The sequence below is a fragment of the Condylura cristata genome, unplaced genomic scaffold (genome assembly GCF_000260355.1).
Source record: "Condylura cristata isolate star-nosed mole 26May11 unplaced genomic scaffold, ConCri1.0 scaffold00019, whole genome shotgun sequence".
Classification (NCBI taxonomy): Eukaryota; Metazoa; Chordata; class Mammalia; order Eulipotyphla; family Talpidae; genus Condylura; species Condylura cristata.
This window is the reverse complement of record NW_004567120.1, coordinates 33,227,017-33,253,064: the sequence shown is the minus strand read 5'-3', so window position 1 is coordinate 33,253,064 and position 26,048 is coordinate 33,227,017. Positions and strand designations below refer to the sequence as shown.

The window sequence follows — 26,048 nt, the reverse complement described above, 5'->3', positions numbered from 1 at the left end:
TATTTTAAACAGAAGTAACTAGAAGCAATTAAAGTGGGGATAGCGAACAAAATCTTAACAGAGGTTGGAGTGGGTTTTGTGTAGTTGGTCTTTGATAGATACATAATATTTCAAAATAAATTTTCTATTTAAGCTATCATTGAATTAAGTTCTGGTGTAGCCACCTAGTACCTGTGTGGTCTGGAAAAGTTAGGCTTAGTTTGTTATCTGGAAAAAAGGGGGGGGGGGGACGAATCAATGCCCACTTCCTAGAACTGTTGTGAGAATTAAGGTAATCAGTAAGTGAGAAACTTTGAGAATGGATAAGTGAGGTGCAAATGATATGTATTATGTCGGAGGGTTTAATTTATAGACTATTTCAGATTTGCCCTTAATACATTAGCACTTAGATTCAGAGGATAATTGTGATAAACAAAACTTAATAGTCTGTAGTCAAATTCACAAAGAGGTTGAGGATTCTAACCTTCAAATTGATCTGGGTTATGGATTATTTGAGCCTTTTAGGTCTTTGTGGGTAAAAACATCCTTTTCTCCCGTTTGAGGTCACCCTGTGGCTGCAGTTGCGCTCTCACTGTCGCGGTTACTGTGCTAGGATTCCAGGACATCATCTTTCCGTAGTCCTCTTCGCTGAGTTCAGTTAACTGGCCTGCTTCCACTGTCAGATTCGCCTTAATACAAGACGCCAGAGTAGGGCTCACTTCCTGTTCTTTCCAAAAGAGCTCAGTTTTCAGCATCGGCCTGCAGATCCTTCCTAAAGATGCCCACTATGGTGGGACCCTTTCAGATACCAGCCACGCAAGGAATAGGATTCATTGGAAGTTACTTTACCATTGTACTGCTTTTTTTCACAAGGCTTGGTGGGAATGTACATTGTGTAATTTACATTTGCTTGTCTGACATTCTTCTACCTAGAATAATACATCTCATTAGAAATTCCTTCCTCTGGATGGCTGCTTTCTCACCTCACTGTACATCAGAATAGAGCTTTAAGTTGTTGCTTAGGCGAGCCCCACCTCCAGAGGTGGGGGGAGGGGAACAGGCTGGCAGGCTGGCGGGCTTTGTCCATTGTTACAGAGGCAACCTGGTAAATAGTGTATAGCCCAGGTAGAAAGTAACCCCCTTTCCTGGGTAATTTATCAGTGTTTTCAGCATCAGGCCCAATCTCTTGAGAAAATCTCACTGTTGACACTTTTGCTTCCACATTTTAAACCTGTCCAGATTTCCCTAGTATGATGAAGTACTCTTTCTAGTTCCTTCCACTCTATTTTTCTAGTACTTGGTGTCATTCCTTGTCTGAGGCATTTTTGAGAGCCCTTAATCATTGGCTTCTACTTGGCCACAAGTTACTATGCTAACAGCTCTGTGCCTACACGTTCTCGGGCACTGCCACAGCCAACATGTGTAGTTCTTGAAATTATTGAACATCCTAGCTCCTCCGTGGGTCTCTGGCAAATTAGTTCGTCCTGATGGTACCTTAGCTATGGTTCGAGCCCGTGTGGGGCTGCTTGGACTGAGTATCTGATCCCCTTTATCTCCTCCTGTTTCAGTTGCCGCTGCTCACGCAGTTGCTGAAGAAAGACGAAGTCAAAGTGGCCTTAATTCAGTGGCTTTCCAGTCTTCCACCACAAGAACTCCCTGCAAGCCTGGTATAATTTCTAGAATATTTTGGTGTTCAAGGGCCATACCATCCCTTTTTGATACCTATTCATGTCTAACTATGTATTTTTTTTTTTTTTTTAGTTATTGATGGATCTGTGCTGAGGAATGACATCAAACAGAAGCTGGCGAAAGAACGCAGGGAAGAAAAAAGAAGACAACAGGATGGTACCATAGACTTTTAAAATCAGAATGGTTACATTTATGTTAAAGTTACATATTTTCAAAGGGGTTTTACTTTTCCTGGGCTGCTTATATGATATTGATTACATCATTTCTGTAGTATACTGGATCTAATGCTTATAGCAAAATGGGCTAGAGAAGACCGGTGAAAAATATTTGGCTTAAATTGTTTAATTTTTGAAGTAGTTTCTCTTAGCTTTAATTTTTCTGTAAAGTGTGAAAATTTCCTCAGATTTCTAGAAACAAGTAGAATGGGATTTCAATAATAATGATCCTAAAGATAAAACCGAAATCCTCATAGTCCCAACATAAATATTGATGGTGTCTTTTACCCATTGCCAGGCTTCTCGAATGTAACCTTTGTGTCAATTAGGATCTAAATGAAGATTCTTCCTACACCTACAGAGAGAAGGCTTTTTCAACTATGTGTTTTTAATCCTCTGGGTTTCTAATTCCACTGACAAAAAAAAAGAAGCAAAAAACAAAAGGAGGGCTCACCTTCATTCAAATGGAATATCAGTTATCTTTGTTTTGCTCAAGGAGCAGTTTCTTCCTGTAGCTCTCTTCGAGGGCTTAGGGCTTTCCAATTGCATAGCTGCTCTCTAGGCGTTAGTGGGGGGAATTTGAGCATGGGAAAGCAGCTTGCTGTTGGGATCTGATCTGTGGCTGAGTCAGGATGTGAGCCCTGCATGCTGCACATGCTCCCTGGAGCCGAGGCCTCTGAAAGGGGCTTCCCAGTGACAGGAAGAGGAAACACTCTGACCTTGTGTGTCTTTTTGAATTACTACTTTAATGGACAGCATGTCATCTCGTGGGGGTTAACTTCAGCTCCATTTAGTAGAACTGTCACTTGAAAGAACACATTTCTTCTTGATTTGGAATTTTAGTATGGACGGGCTGAAAGGCATCTAAGTTCTCTGGGATTAAATGAACACCCAGTGAAAAGGACTCTTTAGTAGCCATATCTTATAATAAATCTTTATCATTAATATCTATAGTTATATCTATATAAGATATAAGTTTTCACTTAATCGTCAGATTATGCTATCTTTTAAAGAAAGAATTAGCTGCATTAGCCTTTTCCTTCTCTGTAATGTAGAACACTTAATATTTTCTTGGCTCTTACACCTTAAAAATATACTTGGAATATTTCAGCTAATAAGGAAACCCAGCTACTTGAAAAAGAAAGAAAGGCCAAAATCCTGTATGAAAAACAGATGGAAGAAAAACAGCGGAAACTTAAAGAGCAGAAAGAAAAAGATGAACAGAGGAGGATATCTGCAGAAGAAAAAAGAAAACAAAAATTAGAGGAAGAAAGGGTACATATTTTTATAGCCTGTTACTTAGCCGCTGTACTGTGTGGTCCGGGTCTGGGACACTTTCTTCTTAGCCCTTCTCTGCTCTTACAGGCAGCCCCCGGGGAAGGGAACCATGCCAGTTCTTCCTTTCCTCTTCCACATGGGGCCCTCTACCTCCTGTCCTGGTCAGATCCCCAGAGTCTAGACTCACTAGCTAGAGTCCAGAAGAAGCTTGCAGATACATAGAAGACAGCCATGCCCACACCTCAGAATGAGACCTGTGGCCTGGGGTTTGTGTCAAGTACCTCTCTTTCTTACCAAAGACCTCAGTGCTGTCTAGTTGTCTAGTATTTACAGGCCCAACCCGATCCTCCCTGACAGGCGGGGCCTAGGCCTGCTTCCTACCATTCCTCTAACTGCCAAATCGGCCTCTAGCTTCCCTTCTTCAGGCCCCTCGGCCCCTCTGCTGTGCACTCACTTTGCCCCTCCCTCAGTTTCCTCACAAGCCCTTTCATTCTCTCTTGTTTTGTATCCCCAACCACGCATCCACTCTTCTTCCTGGCAGTTTTGTGGTATCTTTGGCTCTCTGTTGGTATGAGTCACTGCCTGGGTTACTCTCTCTTTCCCCTTTATGTCCCTCTTCAACTTGTCCTGTGTTGCTTATACTTGGGCATTTGGCTGCCTGTCTCATTCTACCTGATTCTCTTGGACTGCCCATTTTTCTCCTATAGTAGTACCCTCGATTCCTGAATCTGGCATATTCTCTCACACCATTCTCTTGCTTGCTGGCGTTTTCTTTTTAGCCCAGTGACTCACAAGTTCCCCTAAATGTCTTTGTCCTCTGATTCTCTGTCTGACTGGCCTTTTTCTGCTTGGGCGCCCCGCTTTTCTTTCTGCTCCTTTGTCTTAATGTTCTATTTCCTCTCTCCGGAGCTCTTTGGACTTTCTGCTTGTTCTCTCAGTATCCCTGTTGTTCTCTCTGCCTTTCTTAGGTGTTACTCTAATGTTTACCTTTTTACCACCTTCGTCGCTTCCATTTCCCCCCTGTGAGCTGTCCTCTCTGGAATTTCCTCTGTGGTATTCACCTTTGCTCTCTATGTGACACATAGTTGCCCCTGCACACACCTTGTCCCAGCCGGTGTCTCCTCTGTGGGCTTTCCTTATTCTAGTACTCTCCTGCCCTGTTTATGGGCCACTATCACTTCTTTCTGAACTTTTTATTGTGTGTGTGGTTTATGTTCTTTTTTCACATTACAGTATTTGACAGGTTTCAGAATTTCTGTCACTGTCTTCCTCTGCAAAACTTCTTCTTACCTGTGGTAAAGAAAATAAAGAAGAAGGGGAGGGGGGAGATCTTCAGAGAGATTAAACTCTGAAGAGAAAAGGCAGAGAACCAAAGAAAGTAAAGTAGAAAGCTATGTGCAGGATAGGAGAAGATTCCCTGGAGGAGAGAAACTGTCCCAGGGGCTGAGGGAAAAAGACCATGTTAGAGAAAGATAATCTGAGCGACAGAACCAAATGACCCCAGACAGAGCAGGGCCATGGGAAAGCATAAGTAGGCTGTCTGTAGGACAAGAAAGGGAGTCATTAGCATAGAGCAGGGAAAAGCCCAAGCCAGTGGCACTGAGGAGTGTGGGCCGGAGGTAACATGACATAGGGTAGGAGCTTCACCCAAGCTACGAGGGCTAGACATTTGGAAACAGCAGGATAGAACTCAAAGGAATCGAATGTTCTAGGAATACAAGGTTAATCTTGTTTTAGTCTTTATTATACCCTTGAGGTCTGAATAATATAGAACAACTTTTTGTTAACAAAATTTCTGAAATATTGCCATTAGATATGTTTTATATTAAGAACTGCTAAAGTTTTATTTTTATTTTATTTATGTGTACAAAATTGGGGTGTAGGCCAGAGGTACAGGGGTAAGAGGATTCACCAGAGAGACAGAGTAGGGAGCAGAACAGGCAAATATATTTTTATCATTTTTAAAGCTTTTTATCAGTTTATACCACAATTCAAGGTGTTACACATGGTGGGTATAATAGATGACTTGCATAAATTTCACTTGTGTGTGTGAGTTCCTTGTTTCCTTGCCTCATTCTGCAAGGAATTTAAGATATATTAACATCCACACCACAGTCAGTGATAAAGTAAATGGTTGAAGGAATCAAGCAGAGAGGAGAATTAAAATAGGAAAACAGTAAAGCATCAGGTCTGGTTAACACACAAAAGTATACCCTGCAATGCCCATACACGCTTAGATGTAGGCTGCAGATCTGACTAAATTTCCTATGCAAAGAGGGCAGCAAGTTTAGTTCTTTGATTCAGATACAAAAGATTAAAAATGAGTTCTTCAGGACCAGCACAGATGCATATTGATTCCTGAGACATGTCTCCAGTTATTTCTAACTTCTGCCTGTTAAAAATCAGAATTGGGCCCTCCCTGGTGGCGCAGTGGGTTAAAGCACAGCACTAAGAATGAAAACCACTTCTGCATGAGTTCAATCCCTGCCTGCCTGCCCCGGAGGTGACCACATGGCGCGGCAGACCTCTCCTTCATCGATCTGTCTGTTCTACACCCCACTCTGTCTCTGGTGAATCCTCTCACCTTCCACATCTCTGGCCTGTACCCCAGTTCTGTACGAATAAATAAATAAATAAATATATTTAAAAAAATCAGAATTGACCGTTGGGGTTGTTTCATAACCCATAGATCAGAGTAATACCAATATAACTGAATGTGTAAACATTTGTTGGCATTTACTTTAAACAGGAAAAGTTCAAAGCTGTTCTTTACCGAACCATGGAACGGAGCAACCGTGTAGATCGTCAAAAAAGATGGTCCTGGGAAGGCTCTACTGTGCCTGTGAACTCGGAAAATAAAGCTGGTAAATAAGACAGCGGTTCAACTTCAAGCACATTCACGTTAATGTTTCGGTTTTGATGATAAGTATGGGTTGCATTCATGAGATTTGGAACTTTGTATCCTGAGCCAAATACTTCTTGGTACTCACTGGCACACATAGTAAATGTACATTTAAGTTTGTGTCACGTGAGTTTATAGAAGAAACACATTCCAATATCTCACCATTTAAACTTGTCATTAGTAGAAATGTTTAATAGCTAATGACCTTTACACAACTTTATCCAATGTGTATTTTAAAAAATGAAGTCTGCCCTATTTACTTTGTAGTTTTCATATGTGGTAACATAATCACACAATTTCATGAAACACAAGTCAACGTGGTGTCGCTTTGCTTTATGGGGTAACTGCTGAAAATTGCGTACCTAGTTAATGTGTGTTTCTGCTCTGTAGAAACACAAACTTGTTTTGTTTCAGCTAGTGCTATATTTTAAACATGAGAATAGTAAATATATCTTTTTCAGGTGATAAGCATCCTGTATGTACTGAAAAATTAGGGCAAGGAACTTCTGGTTTACAAAAACAAAAGTCTTTGTCATCTGCCGGTCTTCAAAATTCCACTGCCAGGAGTAAGTTTCATCTATTCTACTAATTCCAATTCAGTGAACTCAAGATTTTGGTATTCATTTTTAGGCTGCCACTTAGTCTGTAGGTGGTGGAACATATAGGTTTACTCAAGGAGAACAGTTTATTTCACCATAGGTGAGATGGTCATCACCTCTTGCGCCTGGTGTCTGTCCTTGAAGTGAGTATTCCATTTCAGCACACTGCCTGCATGTGTTCTGGTTGCCATTTCTGGCTTGAGCACACGGTACTTCTCACTGATGAGTGAAATGGATCTAGCAACCATGATCATGCATGTTTTTTTGAATATTTATTTAAGCATACATGAACTGGGGGTGCAAGCCAGAGGTGGGAGTTGAGCGGATTCACCAGAGACAGTGGGGAGCAGAACAGGCAGATTGGAAGAGGTCTGCTGTACCATAGGGGTCAGCTCCCTGGCTGGGGATCGAACTCATGCTTGCAGTGGCTGCTACTAGGTTGATAGTGCTGTGTCTAACTTTTGCGCCACCAGGGAGGCCCCTTCAGTTGGAATTTTTAGAAGCATTTCTTTTGTATTATTAGGTAGCTTGATTTTTTTTTTTTTAAGCATGCTGTGACAACGATAAAGTTGCAGTAAAGCCAAAGTTTCTGGCTGTCATTTAAAGTATAATTGGGGGCCCCTTTGTTGTACAGGGGTTAAAAGTCAGTGCTAGCAAGCTGTTGCCAGCCACTGCAGCGTGAGTTCAACTGGCCAGGGAGCTGACCTGCATGGCGCAGCAGATCTCTTGTCCCACCTGCTGCTCCCCTTCAGCCCTGGACTTCAGTAGATCTGCCTGTTCTGCTCCCCACTCTGTCTCTGGGGAATCCTCTCACCCCAGCACCTCTGGTCTATACCCCAGTTCTTGTGTACATAAATAATTACAAATAAATCTTAAAAAATAAGTTATGGGGGGAAGTAAACATTATTTAAAAATGAACAATGAAAAAAAAAAGAACAATGATACAAGTAGATATATAAATTAATAAAAATAAGAATAAATAAAAACAACCTATAGTTAATGGTAGCATTAAAGATTTCCATTTTTATTTAAATATTATAGTTGTTATAATTTAACAGGATCTTTGTTTGGCTCATGATTAATATTAGGTATTTGTACATTTAGGACTTCTATAATATCCAAAGAGGATCTTTCGAGAGAGCTTTTGCTGTCAGTCTGGGTAAACTTGTATTCTCTTGTAGTAAGCAGTCTGGCCCAGGTTGGTTCCCATACTGCCACACCTAGTGTGGCTCTCGAAGCGCTTTCTGTGCTGCTCAGGTTCATTATAGATTACTGGGGAACTCTCTAGTACTTTGCTTATCATGTGATAAAATTAACTTACTCTTCAACTGAACTCTTCAGAGAAATTAGATCACATTGATTTCACTGTCATGTATTCTTTGATTTTAGTATACCCTCACTGTTTCACAAACATTGGCTATGCTTTGTTATCTAATTTCTTTGAGGAATTTTCAAAGCATTCTGTGTTTAATATGAGAAAACCTAGTGTGTGTTTATGGGTGTGTGCCATGTTAGTGAGACATGGTGAAGGGAAGGTGATGACTGTCAAGGTAGTAGTTACACTGCTCTGAAAGAGCAAATTCCTGGTAACTTCTTAAATGGTAACTTCTTCTTTACCAGTTAATACAAGAAAGTATGTCAAGAAGATACTTTATGAACTAACTTGCTTAAAGGTACAGTATGTTGCACTCTAAGATGATGGGTGCTGTCTTGGTGATTCCAGGGAGGAAAAAAATCAAGATGGGCAGTGGCTTGACCTTTGTTAAAGCTCTTCAAATGGAAATGAAACCTGAACAGTCCAGAAATGAGCATTTCAAACTCAAATTTATAATCTGACTTGTTATAATTCCAATAGCCTTGTTTTAAATTGTGGCTGATTCAGGCTGTTTTTCTTCTACTTGTGGCTGACTCATAATGACTCTTCACAGTGATTTCTGACATCATGATAATAATGTCTGCATGTTCTAATCACGTTTGACTTGCTTGTACCTCTGATTCATGCTGCTCGATTGTCAGCTCAAGATTTCTTGCATTGTTCTATTGTCAATATATATTTCAACTTATAGACCCCCCCAAAAAAGAAATTATTATTTAGCAGGTTGTTCTAAGTTTTCCTAGAATAGTTCCAATAGAATAGAAAAGTATCTACACATACAACAGGTTAGTTCCCCTTATGAAATGGTTTGGGTTGTTTAAACTGATTTTTTTCTTTTTCAACACTTTTCTTTTTCAACACTGTATTTACAATACATGTATGTTTGGGAGTTAATAATGCTCACTTTTTGTTAAAAGACAAGATTATGGCCCTCCTTGGTGGCGAAGTGGGTTAAAGCACAGTACTGAGAATCTAAAGCCACTTCCGCATGAGTTCGATCCCCGCCTGCCCTGGAGGTGACCACATGGCGAGGCAGACCTCTCCTGACCGGCCCGCTGCTCCCCTCAGCAGTGTACTTCATCGATCTGCCTGTTCTGTTCCCCACTCTGTCTCTGGTGAAGCCTCTCGCCGCCCTTGATCTCTGGGCTGTACCCCAGTTCTGTATGCACAAATAAATCTTTAAAAAAAAAAAGACAAGATTATAACTAAAGTGTTAACTACTTTAGTGATAAGTAGCATGGATTATGTTCAGAACTGAAGATTATCTTCCGAATTTGAGAAGCTTGATGTCCTCAGTAGTAGTTGACTTTTTTTCCCCTTAATTTTTGCCATTTTCTAAATTGTCAGATAAAGAGTAAGCTAGTTTTAAGCTGTTGCATATAAAATCTCTGCATAATATTTGGAATTTAAATATTTAGAAGCAAAATCAGAGAAGATTGGCAAATCTTCTTTAAGCAAAGGAGTAGCTTTCTCCTGAAATAACATATTTGAAACAATGTATAAGAAAATAATTATCCTTTGTCCTTGATCTCTAGAAAAAATGGATAAGACAAGAAGCCCATCTTTGAACAGACGATACAGTAAACAAAATCCATCCTCAGAAGTGGAACAAGTAGAAGAAAAGCCTCCTGGTTAGTTATTTCTAAGCACAAATCTTCAGCAGTGGTCTAAAAGAGATGTATATGTGTCTACATTCTGTTGCTTCAAAAGTCATTCCTAAAGTTAGAAGCAAAATCATCCTTTTCTTTTTAGACGTTCTAAATTACCAGCCATGTTTTTGATCTTCAAAGCTTTGCTGTGTTGCCTCATTGCCTACAATCATCCTTTGCGCCTATCTTCACTGCTGATGATTGCATACCAAATTTTGTCTACTTACCAAATTTAAAGTTGTCTCTTTTTAACAACTTCTTCCCTGTAATTTCGCTGTCAAATATGATCATTGCTTTTTGTTTCATACCCAACTGTCCACTTACAAAAGTGTTCCACTTAATTGATTCAGGTCATCTTTATGAGCATAAAAGTTCATGAAAGCAGGATGTTTATTTCAAAGATTCACTTAGGACAAAAGAATACAGTCCGCTGGAGCTTTTGGCAGTGGACTTGACCAGGCCATCAGTGGCATCTCTCTATTTGTAGGAATCCAGCAAGGTTGTTTGGTCTCTGCACAACTTTTTCCCTCCATATGTGAATTCCTGTGTAGGGACTCCATCCATTGGGTATGATTCCTGTATCACCGAGCTCCCTTCACTGTGGTGATGAAGGGGTGTTGGGTCCTTTGCTCTGTAGTTAAGGTTCTCTGTTCCTATAATATGGTCTGTTGAGGTAGCCACACACTGTCCTGTCATGTGTTGTTCTCCTTGCCACTGTACTCCTTGGTTAGGAAAGCTATCATTTGAAGCAAATCACATTGGTCTGCCTTTGCAATAACTTGCCAGACTTCAAACTGAATCTTTTTTTGTTTGATCTCATTATGTAGGTTGTCACCGGTACACCAATGTTCGGGAGAATATTTTAATCTCTCGCCTACTGGTTCCAACGAAAGCATCAATAGCGAGAAGCAAAAGTGTTGCTTCATTGTCAGCTCCTGGAAAAGATGTTCCAGGTAACAGGGATAGGGTAGAAAGCCTAAAAGTGTTAGTTTTTGCACTCAAAAAACAGATTGTATCATTTCGTTTTTTGTATTAAAGCCTAAAGCTAGCTCAAATCAGTAGTTTCCCAGTGAATGATTTTACCCCACATCTTGTGTTCTCTATTTGTGATTTCTGGCGTGGTAGAGTAGTTATCTGATAGGTGACTTACAGGGATGAGGTGGCTAATTTTGTTTATTGTTAAATGTTAAAGTTCTATTGATATCACAGAAATAAATGTAGAAAGGACTAGATTTTAGAAGTACAGAAAACTGAAGAAACATCAAGGGAAAAGTCACCTATTCCAGCTCCAGCATTGAGCTGCTCCTTAGTTTTAAGAACATAGTGGTTGTTAAGATAAACAATCTTCAGGGTTATGTAGATTTTCTGATTAATAGGTTATAGTATTAGACATGCTAGTAAGAAGTCCTCAGTATTGGAAAACTGCAAGACAGGTTGTTAAACCTGGAAGGGACTGGAAGATCATCCATTCTGATGATCAAATCACAGTGGTTTTTAGTGTGGGTGAACAAATTGGTGCGTTCTATTCTAAAATGGTAAATGGCAAGATTGGATTTACTATTGAAAATAACAAGCTTTTTTAGTTTTATACGAAAATCATTAGCTGCCATGTGATTAAATAGAAGTGGATTATTGCAAGCACCAGCTTTGCGAGGCGTACCTTGCTTTTGTTTGTAGTGGACCATTGTGTCCGGGCCACGCTTCTCACTCTCCAGCTTTGCGAGTGCTGCTGCCCATGTTTGTGGTCCATCTAACAAAACACTTGTGTGTTAGGTGTGGCATCCCTGCGATTTCCTAACCTGTTTTTATACTGTTACATTTCTGTCATGTCACACTTTCGACTGCACAGCACTTCAGTCTGTTCTCCTTCACGTGCAGGAACCCATACAACAGTAATCCAATACGTAAATGTGCCTCTGCGGAGCCATAGCAGCGACGAACTAAAGGCTGCCCTCATGCTGCGCAAGTCAGCTCCCTCTGTGCCGCCCCAAGAGAAAGTGGAAACACCGCAAGAGGGGAGCCTGGAGGCTCCTGCTGAGGCACGTGTGGAATCACCCTCCAAAGCCGACACTGAAGCACTCCCCATGGCAAGTAAGGGGACACCTCTCAAGGCGAGCAGCAAAACAGCTCCCAGGGTAGATCCGGAAGTGCTCTTCGAGCACTACAAGATGGTGCCCCCCGATGTGAGTTGTGGAGTACTCTCCACTGAAAATGTGGAAGAACCCTCTGTAAGCATGGCAACATCATCCAAGGCCAACATGGAAGCGTTCCTCCAGGGAAACATGGAAGATCTCCCTGGATCGAGCCTGCAAGGGCTGCCCAAGAGCCAGGAAACCTCACCTGAAGTGAGTGTGGATCCGTCGCCTGAGGTGAGCATCGACTCTTCTCCAGAAGTTAGCGTTGACCCATCACCTGAAGTGAGCATTGACTCCTCCCCCGACGTGAGCGTGGATCCTTCTCCAGAGGTGAGCTTGGACTCTTCCCCTGATATGAGCTTAGAAGCATCATCTGAAGCCAGTCCAGACTCATCTCCCAAGGGAAGCACATCATCATCTCCTAAGACCAGCGAGGAAGCTCTCCTCAGGGAATGTGTGAGGGGGTCCCCTGAGGTGAGCGTGGCAAGATCTGCAATGCAAGTGAGAGATTCTCCCGATGGTATTTTGCAAACAAATTTTTACAACAGTTGGTATATTTAGTTGCTCAGGTTGATAGGCTAGGTTTCACACCTGAGGAACTTCTTCATAGTGGTCTGTAATACACTTAATACAATAAGATTAGCTCATTTTAATTACTTAAAATTTTGTGCTATTCATTGTACCAGAGATTGAGAAATATTACAAGTCCTTAATTAGTACCTAGAAGTAGAATTAGGTTTTGAAGTAAAAGATGTCTTAAATTATTTCTCCAAACTTGAATTGTCTAATGGAATTGTGGGTCTATAGCAATGCCTCTATATTTTAGTCAGAATATTTTTTTCTCTTAGCAAAATTAAGCACAATAAGGCAAATATTAGTGAACTCTTTTTGGTCTATTTAGAAATCAGAGATGGACAAACAAGCCTCAACCCCTGTCATCAAGAGGCGCCCATCACCAGGCATCTCATCTTATAAATGGTCATCATCTCTAGGGTTGAGTCCAACTTCTCCTGTCAGCCCAAAGTAAGTAACTGTTTGCAGTTGTTTCCAATAGACATTTTACCAGGACATATTTACATTATTGTTTCATAAATGTAGGGTAGTATAAATATAAGGAAAAAAACCTTCAAAAGTGAATAAGCTTTTGTCTGTTAATGAAAGTATCTACGTTTACTATTTCATCACTTCCTAATATGAAGACATTTATGAAATTGTGTGCTAAACATTTTAGTAGCATTTATTATACAACTGTGTCCAAATTTCTGATACATTAACTATAACTTTTCCCCAACAGGCAAATTCAGAAGACTCGACCTCCTTCGCCTTCACCTAGTGTGTCAAGACGGTCTCCGCCATCGTCTCTTTCTTACAGAGTATCTCCCGTTCAGCACACCGTATTCACACCAAATGTCTTAGGTGCTATCAGAAAGAAAAAAGAAACTGTTTCTAAAGCCCCTAAAAGATATGAGTCCATGAACTTAAAGATGTCCTACGAAGGTAGGTCCCTTCTTGATAAGGTTGGTTTTGGCAACACAGGTAACCTGAAGTTGGTGTGGGTATTGTCCACTTTATTTCATTTTCCGAATCTGAGAACTTTCAGGAGCAAGCCAGCTTGCTTTTTGGATAAAAAGAGAACTGAGCCAATCACTGGTATACTTGCTTGCTTTCCCTCGCCAGAGTTTTTTAGCCCCATCCCCAGGTGGTTTTTGGAAGTCACTTTTGGAACTGGTGCATAAAATACTGTAGGGTGGGCCCTGTGCTCCCTTTCAGGCCTGACAGTGGAGGGTCTGTGAATGGGCCTAGAGATTTTCCGTTTTTTGGAGAGGGCGCATCTGGCCCGTGGCCTGAGCAGGTTTCCACCAGGAGCTGTAGGTCCGTTTCCACACACCAGCCATACTGTGTCTGGCCTGTAGGTTCTTGAAAGTACCCTGATGGCGCTCTGCCTGTCACCCAACGCATTATTTATTTTTAAATAAGTTGGAGAATTTTGCTCTGAAGAATTCCACAGTGAATGCTTTGTAATAGAAACTACCCTTTATTACAAATCATTCATTATTCACTCCTAGTGTCTTAAGAGCCTCATTTTCATACGTGGCTTATTTGAAATAAGGAGAATGCCGTGGTCAGGATAGTGTGGCATTCTTGTTTCTCCCTAGCTAGCCCCGTTGTAAGGAGTACTATTACCATCCTTTAGCTGACTAATTGGTCAAAATGATGGTGCTTTTCAAAATCATGCTGGGTGGGTTTTTATTTAGTCAGGTATTAGAGTTTTGTATGCCTCATTTGGTTGGACCGAGCATAAGCTTGTGTTCTTTTGCTTTGTTAGGGCTTCATCTTTTTTCCCACAGTGTCAGTTTACTCAAGTATGTCAGAAGAGCTTAACCAAAGTGGCAATGATAGTCAAAAATAAAGTTTCAGTTGGAAGTGGTTTTCAAAAAGAAGAAAAAAAGTCAGAAAATTCTTTTTTTTTTTTTTTCGTTTTATTATTTGTGCATACAGAACTGGGGTACAGGCCAGAGGCTCAGGGGCGGTGAGAGGCTTCACCAGAGACAGAGTGGGGAGCAGAACAGGCAGATGGACGAAGCACACTGCTGAGGGGAGCAGCGGGCGGGTCAGGAGAGGTCTGCCGCGCCATGTGGTCACCTCCGGGGCAGGTGGGAATCGAACTCATGCGGAAGCGGCTTTAGCTTCTCAGTGCTGTGCTTTAACCCGCTGCGCCACCAGGGAGGGCCAGTCAGAAAGTTCTTAATGTTGTCAGAGGTGGTTGGGATTTTGAACGAATCTACTATATAATCCCTCATAAATTGCTTGCTGTTGATACAGTTTAGACTGTGTACATATTATTTGTGGCTTTAATATTGTCAGTTATCAAGACCTCTTTGTTGGACTGAGAGAGGCAGTCTGTTCCCCAAACTAATCACTCATTTCACTTGCTAATTTAGAGTCTGGCAATAAAAGTGCACCCGGAACTTTGAATGCCGAAGAGGCAATGAAAATTTTGGCAGAAAAACGACGCCTTGCTCGTGAACAGAAAGAGAAAGAAGAAAAACTCCAGGAAGCTCATGGAAGGTCAGCACAAAATCATCTTTTCTGTACTGTACCTCCTGTAAACTGTCAGAAGATAGTTGACACTCCCTTCAGTTGAAAGCAGAGGGACCGGTGGCGGGCTCTGTACTCGGCACAGGAGGTTGCTGCCGGGCAGCGGGCTCGCCAGAGCATTCTGTGCGTGTCCATTGGTGTCAGCCCCTGGCAGTGTCGCAGAAGTTTTCCGGAACCCCAGAACTGGTAAAGCTGGGAGGTGCAGTGCACTTCCTTGCGCTTGACTGGGGATCCCAGTGGCCTTGGCCCAGACACCTGCGCCTCTGTAGCCTGCGGCAGGCTGTCCGCAAACCAGCACCTGTGTGCATCTGGCTCCCCCTGAAGCTTTCCCGACCCGCCCTCGGGGCTTCTTGGACTTGGTGGCCCTTGATGGCCCTGTAGCAGAAACCTCTGTCCACTGCAGTCCTGACTTTGTGTCTAAATGTGAGGTGTTTTCTGTTACCAGTCACATGCTTTTTAGATATTGGATAGGGTTGGAGAGAAAGGACAAGGGGAAATACTCTTTACAGATCTCTGAGTAGGAGATTGGTCATTGCTTCATGGATACAGTGCTGACTTGGCATTTTCTAAGCCCTGGATTGTGACTGGGTTTTGCCTTCTGGTACCACCACATCCTTCTCTGAAGAAGGTTGGGTGTGAGCTTGTGGTGGGTGGGGTGTTTTGCATAGGCCCGCTGTGAAACAATTAAGGAGAGCTCACATAGTTCTGTTTTAAGACTCAAGGAGCCCAATACATGATAGAAATCTTCTTTTTTCTATTCCCAAGGGCTTATTACACGCCCCCCCCCCCACCATTTAAAATGGGGTGAGCTCTTACACATGCTCTGTGGTCAGTGTGGTGTCCACAGAAATTAGGCCGCGCAATCTCCAAGGACAGTTTCACTATAAAAATGCCTGTACTGCTCCCAGCTGTGTATATAGTAGAGACCAAGGTGAACACTGAGTTACTTGCATAATTACTCTGTCCTCAGGCAAGAGAAGCTCGTGACAGAGCCAGCAGCTGAAGACCAAGAAGCCTCACAAGTTGGTGAGGGGCAACAGCTGAAAGAGACGAAGGAAAGTGGGCACGATGAAGATGAGCAGAGTGGGCAACATCAGGTGTGCCAGCCCTCCACTTGATCTGGGATAAGAACCAGATTATAAAATTCAGTTGAAAATCAAACTGAATTTGTTTGTTTTTTCCTGGCACCGCAAAATCAGACGAGCAAATGTTGCGTTGTCACGCTGCCTTTTTGACATGATAGTCTAGCTGATACCCAGTGCCACTGCAGGGCACTCTCAGCCATGCATGGCAAAATGCTGGAAGCTTTCCCAAGCAGCAAGCACCTAAGTCTAGATTAGTGGCCTTTTAGCGTGCTACACTTGCTTTCAGGAAATCCAAATGCTCACACCACCCTGTGAGTGATTTCCAGCCCCGGATCTTGCAGTAACACTGCCCATCCCCCCCAACCCCCGCCTCCGACACACAGATAAATAGAAATTACAAATAGCTCTGAAAGTTTAAGTGAACAAACCCACCAATAACAATGTCTCACCCGCATGCATTCAGATTACCAGGTGAATCCCAAATGAAGCTCAGGCTACTCAGCTTGAATAATACACAACACCCAATTGATATTCCAGTTTCAGAATCATTCATCACAATCGGTCCTGTGTCACATAAGTGATTTTACATTGACTTTGCTCAAGAAAGTGCTGTTCAGAATCCTCAGTGCTTTTGAGAAGCAAACACTTTTGCCTCCTGTAGCTACACTGTCATCTTTTCAGGCTGGCGCTCTGAGAAGCACTGCCGTGAGGACCCTAAGGTGCTGCAGGGGTGGGTGTGCCCTCTCAGTCCTTGTGATGACGGCTAGTCTGAGTTTGTGCTTTCGATTAATGTTTAAAAATGGTTCGTCCACACGTCGTGCATGTAGGAACTCAAGGCTAACGTTCTTTCCTGCTGGATAACATTTCCCTTTTTAAACTGGTGTTCTCTAATGTCCTTCAGACATACTGAGATGAAATGACATCTTTATACAAATTTCCTAGAAAGGGGACAGCAAAATAAGAGCTCAGGAGGAGGCCGACAAACGCAAGAAGGAGCACGAGAGAATTATGTTACAGAATTTGAAGGAAAGATTAGAAAGAAAGAAGGTACTCTCTCTTCTCTCTCTCTCTTTGTTTTAGGGGATCTGATTCTTTGTTGAAAACAATGTTGGGCATATGACATCCAAATGCATTTGGAACATCAGAAATAAGTGCTCTGCTAGTTGCTGGTGGTGTCCTCACCTGCTTCACACCTGGCCCCTCTTATCTAGAAGGGTCTCCCTCTTAGCCACCCACCATACTTTCCCTCCTCATGGCCCATTGGTAGCCATTACTATGATGCCTCTTTTTTTTTTAAGGTTTATTTATTTACGCATACAGAGCTGGGGTACAAGCAGAGGTGCAGGGGCAGTAAGAAGATTCACCAGAGACAGAGTGGGGGCAGAACAGGCAGATCGACGAAGTACACTGCTGAGGGGAGCAGCAGGCGGGTCAGGAGAGGTCTGCCGCACCACGTGGGTCACTTCCCGGGCAGGGATCGAACTTGCTGAAGTGGCTTCAGCCTCTTAGTGCTGTGCTTTAATCCACTGAGCCACCAGGGAGGGCCCTATGATGCCTCTTAACAAGGCCAAAGTGCAGGCTGTTCACAAGGCAGGAGGACCTTACTCTGCTTCATCTGTAACAGGAAGGCCCTGTCCAGGCTGAGGTCCTGGGAGGCCTTCCCAGAGGCTAGGTACCTGAGGAGGCCAGAGAGCAGCAGCTCTCCTCACCTTCAGGGAAAGCAGCGAATACTGGAGAGAGAATGGTTATCCTCCTCTGAGTTCTCTTTCTAGCAACAAAACCTCTGATGGTGTCACATCATGGGTGAGGAGGTGTGCGGGGTATTTTTATTGACATCAGCTTTCGGTCATAATCTGCTCAGACTGACATTAAGTCAAAAGCTCTAATTGGTTTGCAATAACAGGTACTCTGTCTAATGACTCTGAGTCTGCAAACTTTTGAGTAAAAAATTATTTGGATCTCTGTGGTAATGATAACTCAAGACATTTTCTAAATGAGTGAAACCAGGAGTGAAAGATGCTGTATGTTGGATAGTTCAGTGGCTTTGGAGTAGTCATTGATATGTCTGCTGCTGCAAAATGGGAGTTATAACATCCTCAGGGCCACATTCATTTTTTAAAAAGATTTATTTATTTATGCATACAGGAACTGGGGTACAGGCCAGAGGTGTGGGGAGTGAGACAATTTACCAGAGAGAGTGGGGAGCAGAACAGGCAGATCGAGTGAAATCTACTGCTGAGGGAACAGTAGGGAAACAGGAGAGGTCTGCCACGCCATGTGGGTCACCTCCCTGGCCAGGGATCAAACTCTGCGGATAGCTCACAGTGTGGTGTTTTGTTTTGTTTTAAAGATTTATTTATTTATGCTTACAGAACTGGGGTTATAGGCCAGAGGTGTGGAGAGTGAGAGGATTTACCAGAGACAGAGTAGGGGGCGTGCAGAACAGACAGATGAACTGGAAAACACTGCTGAGGGGAGCAACAGGCGGGTCAGGAGAGGTGTGCCGCACCATATGGGTCAGCTCCCTGGCTGGGGATCGAGCTCATGCTGCAGTGGCTTTGGAGAGCTTCATACTGTGGTGCTTTAACCCATAGCACCACCAGGGAGAGTCCCACACATTGTTTTTAATCTGTTTTTGTTTGAATTTCCTTTTAAATAGAGAATTGAGGAAATCATGAAGCGGACAAGAAAGACAGAATGGAATGCCTCCAAGGTAGTCTCTGTCCTACCGGTAGTGTGTCTTAGGCTTCCTGCTGCTTCCCATGCTTGCTGACATTAATTCTTGCTGAGCTAGCTTGTGGTGGTGAAACAGGGTACCACATTCGCTTTGCCATGATGAGTAAAACAGTCGAGCATGTTTTCATGTCTTTAGCTTTCATGTCTGATTTTGTGAGTCGCTTCTGTAGTTTGTCGTCTGAAGCTCTGGGCTGATGTGTCTTACTCTGTGTGGTTCTGTTGTAGATTATACTTTGCTGGTTTATGTGTTGCAGATAGCTTCTCCTGGTTATAGCTTTTTCTTAGTAGTGCCTCCTGCTGAATTGAAATTCTTAACTTTCCTTGTCATTGAATTTATCAACAAATGGTGTCAGGCATCTTTGGAACCGGCCATTTGGAGACCACGTACTTAGCAAAGTGCTTCTTCAAATTCTTTGCCGTTTCCTTCTCATCACTGCCCTTTTCTTGCTGATCTGCACGAGTTGCCGTCCGCTATGGCTGAACCTGTGCTGTGCACCTTGGAGGGACTGACTCTCATGCCTCACTCTGCCATCATGCCTTTATAAACAGTTCATTTTTCTAAAAGATTGATTTATGTATGCATACAGTACTGGGGTGTAGGCCAGAGGTGCTGGAGGTGAGAGGATTCCCCAGAGACAGAGTGGGGAGCAGAACAGGCAGATGGACTGAAACATATTGCGGAGGGGAGCAGTGGGGAGAGAAGTCTGCTGCGCCCTGTGGGTTAGCTCCCTGGCTGGGGATCGAACTCGTGCAGCAGTGGCTGCAGATTGCTTCATAGTGCTGCACTTTAACCCCTTGTGCCACAAGGGAGGGCCCAAAAGTTCATTTTAGCGAACTCAAATTTGTTTTTCTTTTTCCCCTTGTGGTCAGTGCTTGTTCAGATCTTGCCCCAGTATGTCCCGTCTTCGGGTGGGTCCCTTGCATCCAGGCTATATTTTGTCCCAGACTTTAGCTCTTCACCCTCTGCTACTGTCGCTCAGCTGTGGCCAGCCATATCATGGATGAGAATTTCAAATAGAAATATGTTTCTGAAAAGTGCTGGAGATCACCGTGGTGAAGACTGTTCAGACCCCAGGGCTTGGGAAATTCTACCTCAATCACAGTCCCCACTGCTCACCAGGGCCCCATATTGGCCCAGGGCTTTGAGCAGGCCAAGACAACATGCCAACTCTACGCTCTTCCCCTGTAGCTCCCACTCCCATTCAGGGAGTCTTTTTTTTTTTTAAGATTGGTTTATTTTTGCATACAAGAACTGGGGTATGGACCACAGGTGAGGGGGGTGAAAGGAGTCACCAGAGACAGAGAGGGGAGCAGAACAGGCCGATCTACTGAAACACACTGCTGAGGGGAGCAGCGGGCAAGACAGGAGAGGTCCGCCGCGTCATGTGGGTCATCTCCCTGGCTGGGGCTCCAACTCATGCTTCAGTGCCTCAGGTAGCATCATGCCACTGTGCTTTAACCTGTTATGCCACCAGGGAGGGCCCTTATTCAGGAAATCTTTGATTCTTGAGTGTCTGCCTAGCTGAAAGACACAACTGAGTCAGCTGTGCTTTGTGTTGTCCATTCTTGAGGCCACAGAAGTTAGTTATTTTTAAGTCTTTTTTAAGAGATGTGAAATATTTTTTTAAAGATTGATCGATTCATTCATACAGAACTGGGGTACAGGCCACAGGTACAGGGGCGATGAGAGGCTTCACCAAAGACAGAGCAGCTCAGGCAGGTCAACGAAGTGCACTGCTGAAGGGAGCAGTGGGTGAGACAGGAGAGGTCTGCCACGCCATAGAGTCACCTCTGGGGCCGGGGATTGAACTCACACAGAAGCAGCTGAGGCTACCTTGCAATGCTGCGTTCTAACCCATTGCACCACCAGGGAGGACCTTTGTTAAATCTTCTAATTGAAAGGACAAAAATGAAGCATGCATCCAGCTTTCAAATCTGTCATCTCTGAAATATCCAGGATAGTTGACTAGTAGCCGTCATTATGATAGTCTTTCTCCATCGTAGAGTGTGGAAACATCTGGCAAGAGCACATACAAGGTGGACAAGGCAGATGAGGAGGACGAGGCGGACGATGAGGACGAGTCCGAAAGTGAGGATTCTCTCAGGGACTCGCACTCGCCAGGTTTGCTTGCCTTTGAGTTCTTAGTCTTCGCTTCGCAGCTCCACCGCCTGTATTCACGTCTGGGGGCCCCCTGGGGGTCTGCTTCGTAGCTGTGTGGCTTCGGGCAAGTCACTTCACCATGCAGTGCTCACTTTTCCTGTCTGAAAAGGAAGAAGATAATGTCCTTGTTCTGGCGTGTGGGTGAGATTTCAGAGAGACACTCAGAAGGTTGCTCGGCACGTTGTAACGCGGTAATGCCTCAGCGGCAGGCACTGTGTCACAGCTGGTGCCAGTATGCTGTGGATGGTAGCCCCTAGCTGGGTGGGGGTGGGGGGTCACTGGCATCCCATCACTCAGGCCATCTGGGGTATCCACACTTGACCCAGGTCACCTTCCACTTCCCCGCTCATAGAGAAAAAGAAAGATGAGATCATCCGGGTCCCCTCTAAAATGTATTGTTGAGTCCTGGATGTGTCAGAACCCCTTTCTGGCAGCAGTGATTGAAAACACAGTCCACTCTTTATTTCCACAAGTGGATTTTGAATGTGCAGGTCAAGTGCTCAGCTAGGTGTGAGGCGTAGAGAGATGAAGAGGCACAGTCCCAGGCTCAAGGCACCATGGCCTTCCAGAAACAGACCTGTGAGCAGTGATGTGGCCAAGGCTGGTGGCATTAAATGTGGCTTGGCCACAACACATGGAAGTGCCTGCCTCCAGGGTGGAGCCAGTGGGGTGCTGTCGGGCTCTTCCTACTGGCAGGCAGATACCCCTCTCCCAGCTCAGCAAGGTCCTTGCCTTGGATTGTTTTCATCTTTGGCGTTTTATTTACCTTGTTTCTCTTTTTTGTTTCTAGCCTTTGTAAATAGTGTACATTTATCCACAAAGCCCAAAGCACATTTTAAAAAGGCAAGGAAGAAGGGACCCAAACTTGTGTTTTTAGATGCCACTTCTAGTCAAATCAATGAGACACAAGCATGTTTAAATGGTGACGTGAAAGTCTTCAGACAAAAGAGTGTGAAAGACCCTTTGGCTCAAGCAAAGGGCAGCAGGTGAGCTGCTCGGGGTTTGGCAGCATTGGCTGGATGGGGAGGTGCTTGGCCTCAGGATGGCGCAGGGGATTCGTAACAGAATCTTAGGAAACCTGTGTCGTGCTCTGGACGTAGAGAGACCAACAACTTCCCAGGAAAGCCTTGCTGGGAGAGAGCGAGCATTCCTGCTGTTACAGATAGGGAAGCTGAGGGCTTGAGAGGTGACAGGCCTAATTTCCTCACCATCCCACTGTTAAAGGGTAACCCCCGATTCAAATCCAGATCCTTCAGACTCGAGCACTTTTGTTCATGGTTAATGCCTCCTGAATCAGGGAAGAGGCATTGGCTGAGTCACTGCCAAATGCCGCCACCTATTTTAATTCTCATTGTAACTCTTGAGCTCCATGTTAATGTCCTCAGTTAACAAATGGGGAAACTGAGGGGCAGAGGTTAGGTCCGAAGTGCACTACAGATTCTTGGGAAGGAAGATTCCTCAGGTGACAGCCTAAAAAAGACCCTGGCCTGTGAAGTTCGCGGGCGCACAGCGGTTGTGGGAGGGACCTGCCCAGGGACCTGCCCAGAGGTACAGTGAGGTGTGGGAAGGGACCAGAGCTGTAGACCCCACAGTGGCCCCCACCTCACCGACCTACTGCAGGCCTTTCCCTGGAAGCTTAGGGCTTGTAGCATGCCACCAGGAAGCCAGTGTTCCCCAACCCCAAGGGCCTTCCATTCTGTGATTCTGAAAGTTCATTTGCTTCCAAGGCATTTCTTAGAAGTTAACAGATGTAGCAACTTGTAGGACAGTGTCTTGGTTTGGGGACAGTCAGGATTCTAACCAAAGCATCTCTTTCCAGATCATCCACCAAAAGAATGACCAACCGAACAGCAAAATCCAGAAAGACAAACAAAACTAGTAAGACCATGGGACCTTCCAGGAGTTTCCATTCACAGGCACAGGATTGGGTACATGATAAGATTGTTGACATAGGAAGCGAATCAGAACCACGTGTGTCCATTATCCCTCCACATAGCCAAAAGCACAACCTGGAAGGTTCTACACTGTCTCACCAAAAGGAAGTGTCTTTAGATGTCAAGAAAAACAAATCCGTCTCTGCTCCACCTGGTGAGTCCCCATCCATGTCCACTTCGCTGGAAAGGCAATTGCTCTTGAATCTTCCTCTGCTTCTGACAGTCCCGGGCCTTCATGGCACCTTGTGACTTTGGAGATGGAACAGATGGTGGTGGGCCGAAAGGCTGATGTCCCAGAGCCATCCATTAAGCTAGTTGGAGAGAGCAGATAGTGATCCTAATTTGCGTCACCTACATTTCCTGTCCCGTTCGTTGACAAAGGTTCTTTGCAAACCCCACACACCCTTCAGATCCCTCTGGACAGCACACAGGTTGTCTTGGGGCAGAGGGTTAGTAAGGGCTTTGGAATTGGTCCCTCAACCTGTTTCCCAAACCCAAAAACCTTTGCTTTCTTTCCTTGAAAAGCCTTCTTTGGAAAGCAAAGCGACTTGGACCTTCGGGGCCTGGAGAACATTGATGACAGCGTCGGCACAGCAGCACCGGGGGTGGGCAGGGGCTGCCCGGGCTGTGTGGATGTGGGAGCAGTGTCTGCTCTACTCATCTGTTCCTTTTCCTTCTGTCAGATATGTAAACTGAGCCCCGGCGCCCTGGAGGAGGATTCCCCTCCGCTCTGGACTTCAGTTTCCAGGCCACCTCCCCAACTTACTCCACCTCCGACTCAAATATGGCAAAGAGCATGACCGTCAGCGTAAAAAGGAAACATGAAGAAGCCACTCAGCCTGTCTCAGATGCTCATTCCATCTTGGCTCTGGCCCATGAGGGTTCTGAGTAAAGGTGCTGCTTTTTTTCTTGTAAAAATCTCCTGCTCTCTCATTCTTGGGTTTTCTGGTCAACACAGGTGTGAGTGTGTACCAGAGTGTCTATAAAATGCTAACTCTTGAGTTGCTGAGAGACTGTACCAAAGGAATACCTTCATGTCTGTTTGTGTTTGAAATCTTAATATTTATTCTGTGTCACAATTACATTCGCCATTGACAACCACATCCTGGTCTCGCGTGACGCTGACTGGGGTAGAAGCCCCGGGGGACTTTGGATTGTTTCCCATGCGCTGACACCCATGGTGGCAGAATGGAATGGGTCACAGGGTACCCTGTGGGCTGACTCGGACCTGGGCTTCTACCAGACATTTCAAATTTTGCTGTAGTCTGCCAGCCCATGGACCCCCAGATGCTCGGGTGAGAAGTGTGACCCTGGGTGGTTCACACCTTTGACATACATGTTGCTGTACTTGAAGTCGGTTAACTGTTGCTTGGTGTTTTTAATTCCACTAAATGTTAACTGTATCCCTGTCCTTGTCCTCTGCTGCCCTGGGAGTTGCACCCCAAAGAGGCTTGATTTCGGTAGCCTCTGACAGCAGCTGGGTGCTGGAGCAGCAGCCTTATTCTGTCCTGGTGGCGGGTAGGGACACACGCGGTGTGTGTTCTGAAATCACTTTGACTCTGCTTAAACTTTAATATTGACCAAAATGTCATTGTCCTAATGCTAGTGAATGTGACGGGACTCGCAAGTGTCCTGCGTCCTTTTCTAGCCCCGGAGTTGCATTAGGAGAAGGAAGTAGGTCTGTGTGACTCCCCAGTTCTTTGCTGTCCAAAGGACTGTCCTTCGTTATAGATTATAGCTCAGTGCCTTGGATTTCAAAACTAGTTTCCTATGCTAGCTTTTCTATAGAAGGCAGAGTCCTCACAAATGCGTTTCTGCCCTTCATCTGCACAAATGTCATGTGTTGAAAGACTGTTAAAGCTCCAGAGAAATGTGTACTGTTTGAAATAAACTTTGCAGCTAAAGCGGGCTTTCTCTTCATTATAATAAAATAACAGGTACCGATGGTGGAATAAGGGATATACCAACTGTTCACCGAATGAACGCAGGTGGCCTGCCCGCTCTGGAGCAGGTAACCAAAGCTTCTGGTGTCCCAGCTAGTTGGTTACTTGGCAAACTCCGCGTGTGGGACATGACAACATGGTTGTCCCAACTGTCTTCCTATGTCTAGTTCAGAGCCTCGGACTCTTCTCTGAGATACCTCGAGGTCCCTCTGAGGCTAGTGATGGAAGTATCTTCTTTTTACTGGGGTAAAATTCACATGTCACCGTTGAGTGGCATTCTCAGTGGCAGGCAGCCTGCACTCCTATCTAGTTCTGGAATGTTTTCATCACCCTGTAAAGAAACCCTGTATCTTTTTTTTTTTTTAAAGATTTATTTATTCATACAGAACTGGGGTACAGGCCAGAGATGCGGAGGGTGAGAGGATGGAGATGCAGATTGGGGAGTAGAACAGATAGATCGACAAAGTACACTGCTGAGGGAAGCAGCGGGCGGGTCAGGAGAAGTCTGCCGGTTCCTGTGGATCACTTCTGGGGCAGGTGGGGATCGAACTCATGCAGAAGTGGATTTAGCTTCTTAGTGCTGTGCTTTAACCCGCTGCGCCACCAGGGAGGGCCGAAACCCTGTATCTTTTAAGGAGTCCTGAGCTGGAAGGAAAGGAGGGTTACGCCCCTGTTTATTACAGTCTGGGTGCGTTGGGCAGTTGACGTGTTTTGTACCTATTCTTTAAAGATTTTTTATTTATGCATACAAGAACTGGGGTGCAGGCCAGAGATGCAGGGGGTAGGGGTGAGTGGGTTCACCAGAGACACATCGGGGAACACAACAGGCAGATCCACTGAAACACACTGCTGAGGGGAGCAGTGGGGAGACAGGGGAGGTGTGCCGCGCAGTGTGGGTCACTTCTCTGGCGGGGATCCAAGGGCTGCAGTGGCTGCTGATGGCTTGACAGCGCTGAGACTTAGCCCTGCGCCACCAGGGAGGCCGACATACACATTACCAGTGACATCACTGTTACACGACAAGACTGACATTCTGATCTGCCCACAAGGTAACTTTCATGTTTCCAATCTTGAAAAACAGTTCCACTCCACCAGGTCTTGTTTTGAATAAGCCGAAATCCTTACTCACCTCTGGTCTTTGGGGGCCGGTTTGGTGGTAGCTCCTCCCTACTCACACCAGCTGGATACATCCGACGTCTGCGTAGGGCACCACCTTCACATCTGGCATCTGAGCCAGAGCCTTCCCTACCGACGGCTGGCACTGTTGAG

At 44.5% G+C, this 26,048-nt stretch overlaps 1 protein-coding gene across 6 annotated transcripts; it reads left to right on the top strand.

The window, feature by feature from the left end:
* The first annotated feature begins 1,568 nt into the window (after nucleotides 1-1,568).
* On the top strand, nucleotides 1,569-24,730 carry MAP7D3 (MAP7 domain containing 3). Of its 6 annotated transcripts, none has more exons than XM_012727254.1 (17): nucleotides 1,569-1,646; nucleotides 1,741-1,824; nucleotides 5,911-6,025; nucleotides 6,525-6,629; nucleotides 9,573-9,668; nucleotides 10,514-10,639; nucleotides 11,565-12,295; nucleotides 12,723-12,844; nucleotides 13,116-13,318; nucleotides 14,764-14,890; nucleotides 15,891-16,017; nucleotides 16,948-17,052; nucleotides 18,665-18,718; nucleotides 20,746-20,863; nucleotides 21,693-21,888; nucleotides 22,722-22,990; nucleotides 23,520-24,730. In XM_012727254.1, the coding sequence occupies exons 2-17, from the start codon at nucleotides 1,765-1,767 to the stop codon at nucleotides 23,525-23,527; spliced, it is 2,562 nt and encodes an 853-aa protein (XP_012582708.1). In that variant the 5' UTR covers nucleotides 1,569-1,646; nucleotides 1,741-1,764; the 3' UTR covers nucleotides 23,528-24,730. The 6 variants fall into 6 exon arrangements, with proteins under 6 accessions (XP_012582708.1, XP_012582713.1, XP_012582712.1 ...); XM_012727259.1 differs by lacking the exon at nucleotides 1,569-1,646 and adding an exon at nucleotides 2,995-3,158 and having other exon boundaries at nucleotides 1,748-1,824; nucleotides 11,565-12,055; XM_012727258.1 differs by lacking the exon at nucleotides 1,569-1,646 and adding an exon at nucleotides 2,995-3,158 and having other exon boundaries at nucleotides 1,748-1,824; nucleotides 11,565-12,151.
* The last annotated feature ends 1,318 nt before the right edge of the window (nucleotides 24,731-26,048 follow it).

Excerpts from the sequence above, each read along its gene's own strand:
- MAP7D3 (XM_012727254.1), top strand. The coding sequence starts at position 1,765 with ATGACATCAAACAGAAGCTGGCGAAAGAACGCAGGGAAGAAAAAAGAA. Across the intron at positions 14,891-15,890 it reads CTCCAGGAAGCTCATGGAAG|GCAAGAGAAGCTCGTGACAG; the intron begins GTCAGCACAAAA and ends CTCTGTCCTCAG. Across the intron at positions 21,889-22,721 it reads GCTCAAGCAAAGGGCAGCAG|ATCATCCACCAAAAGAATGA; the intron begins GTGAGCTGCTCG and ends ATCTCTTTCCAG.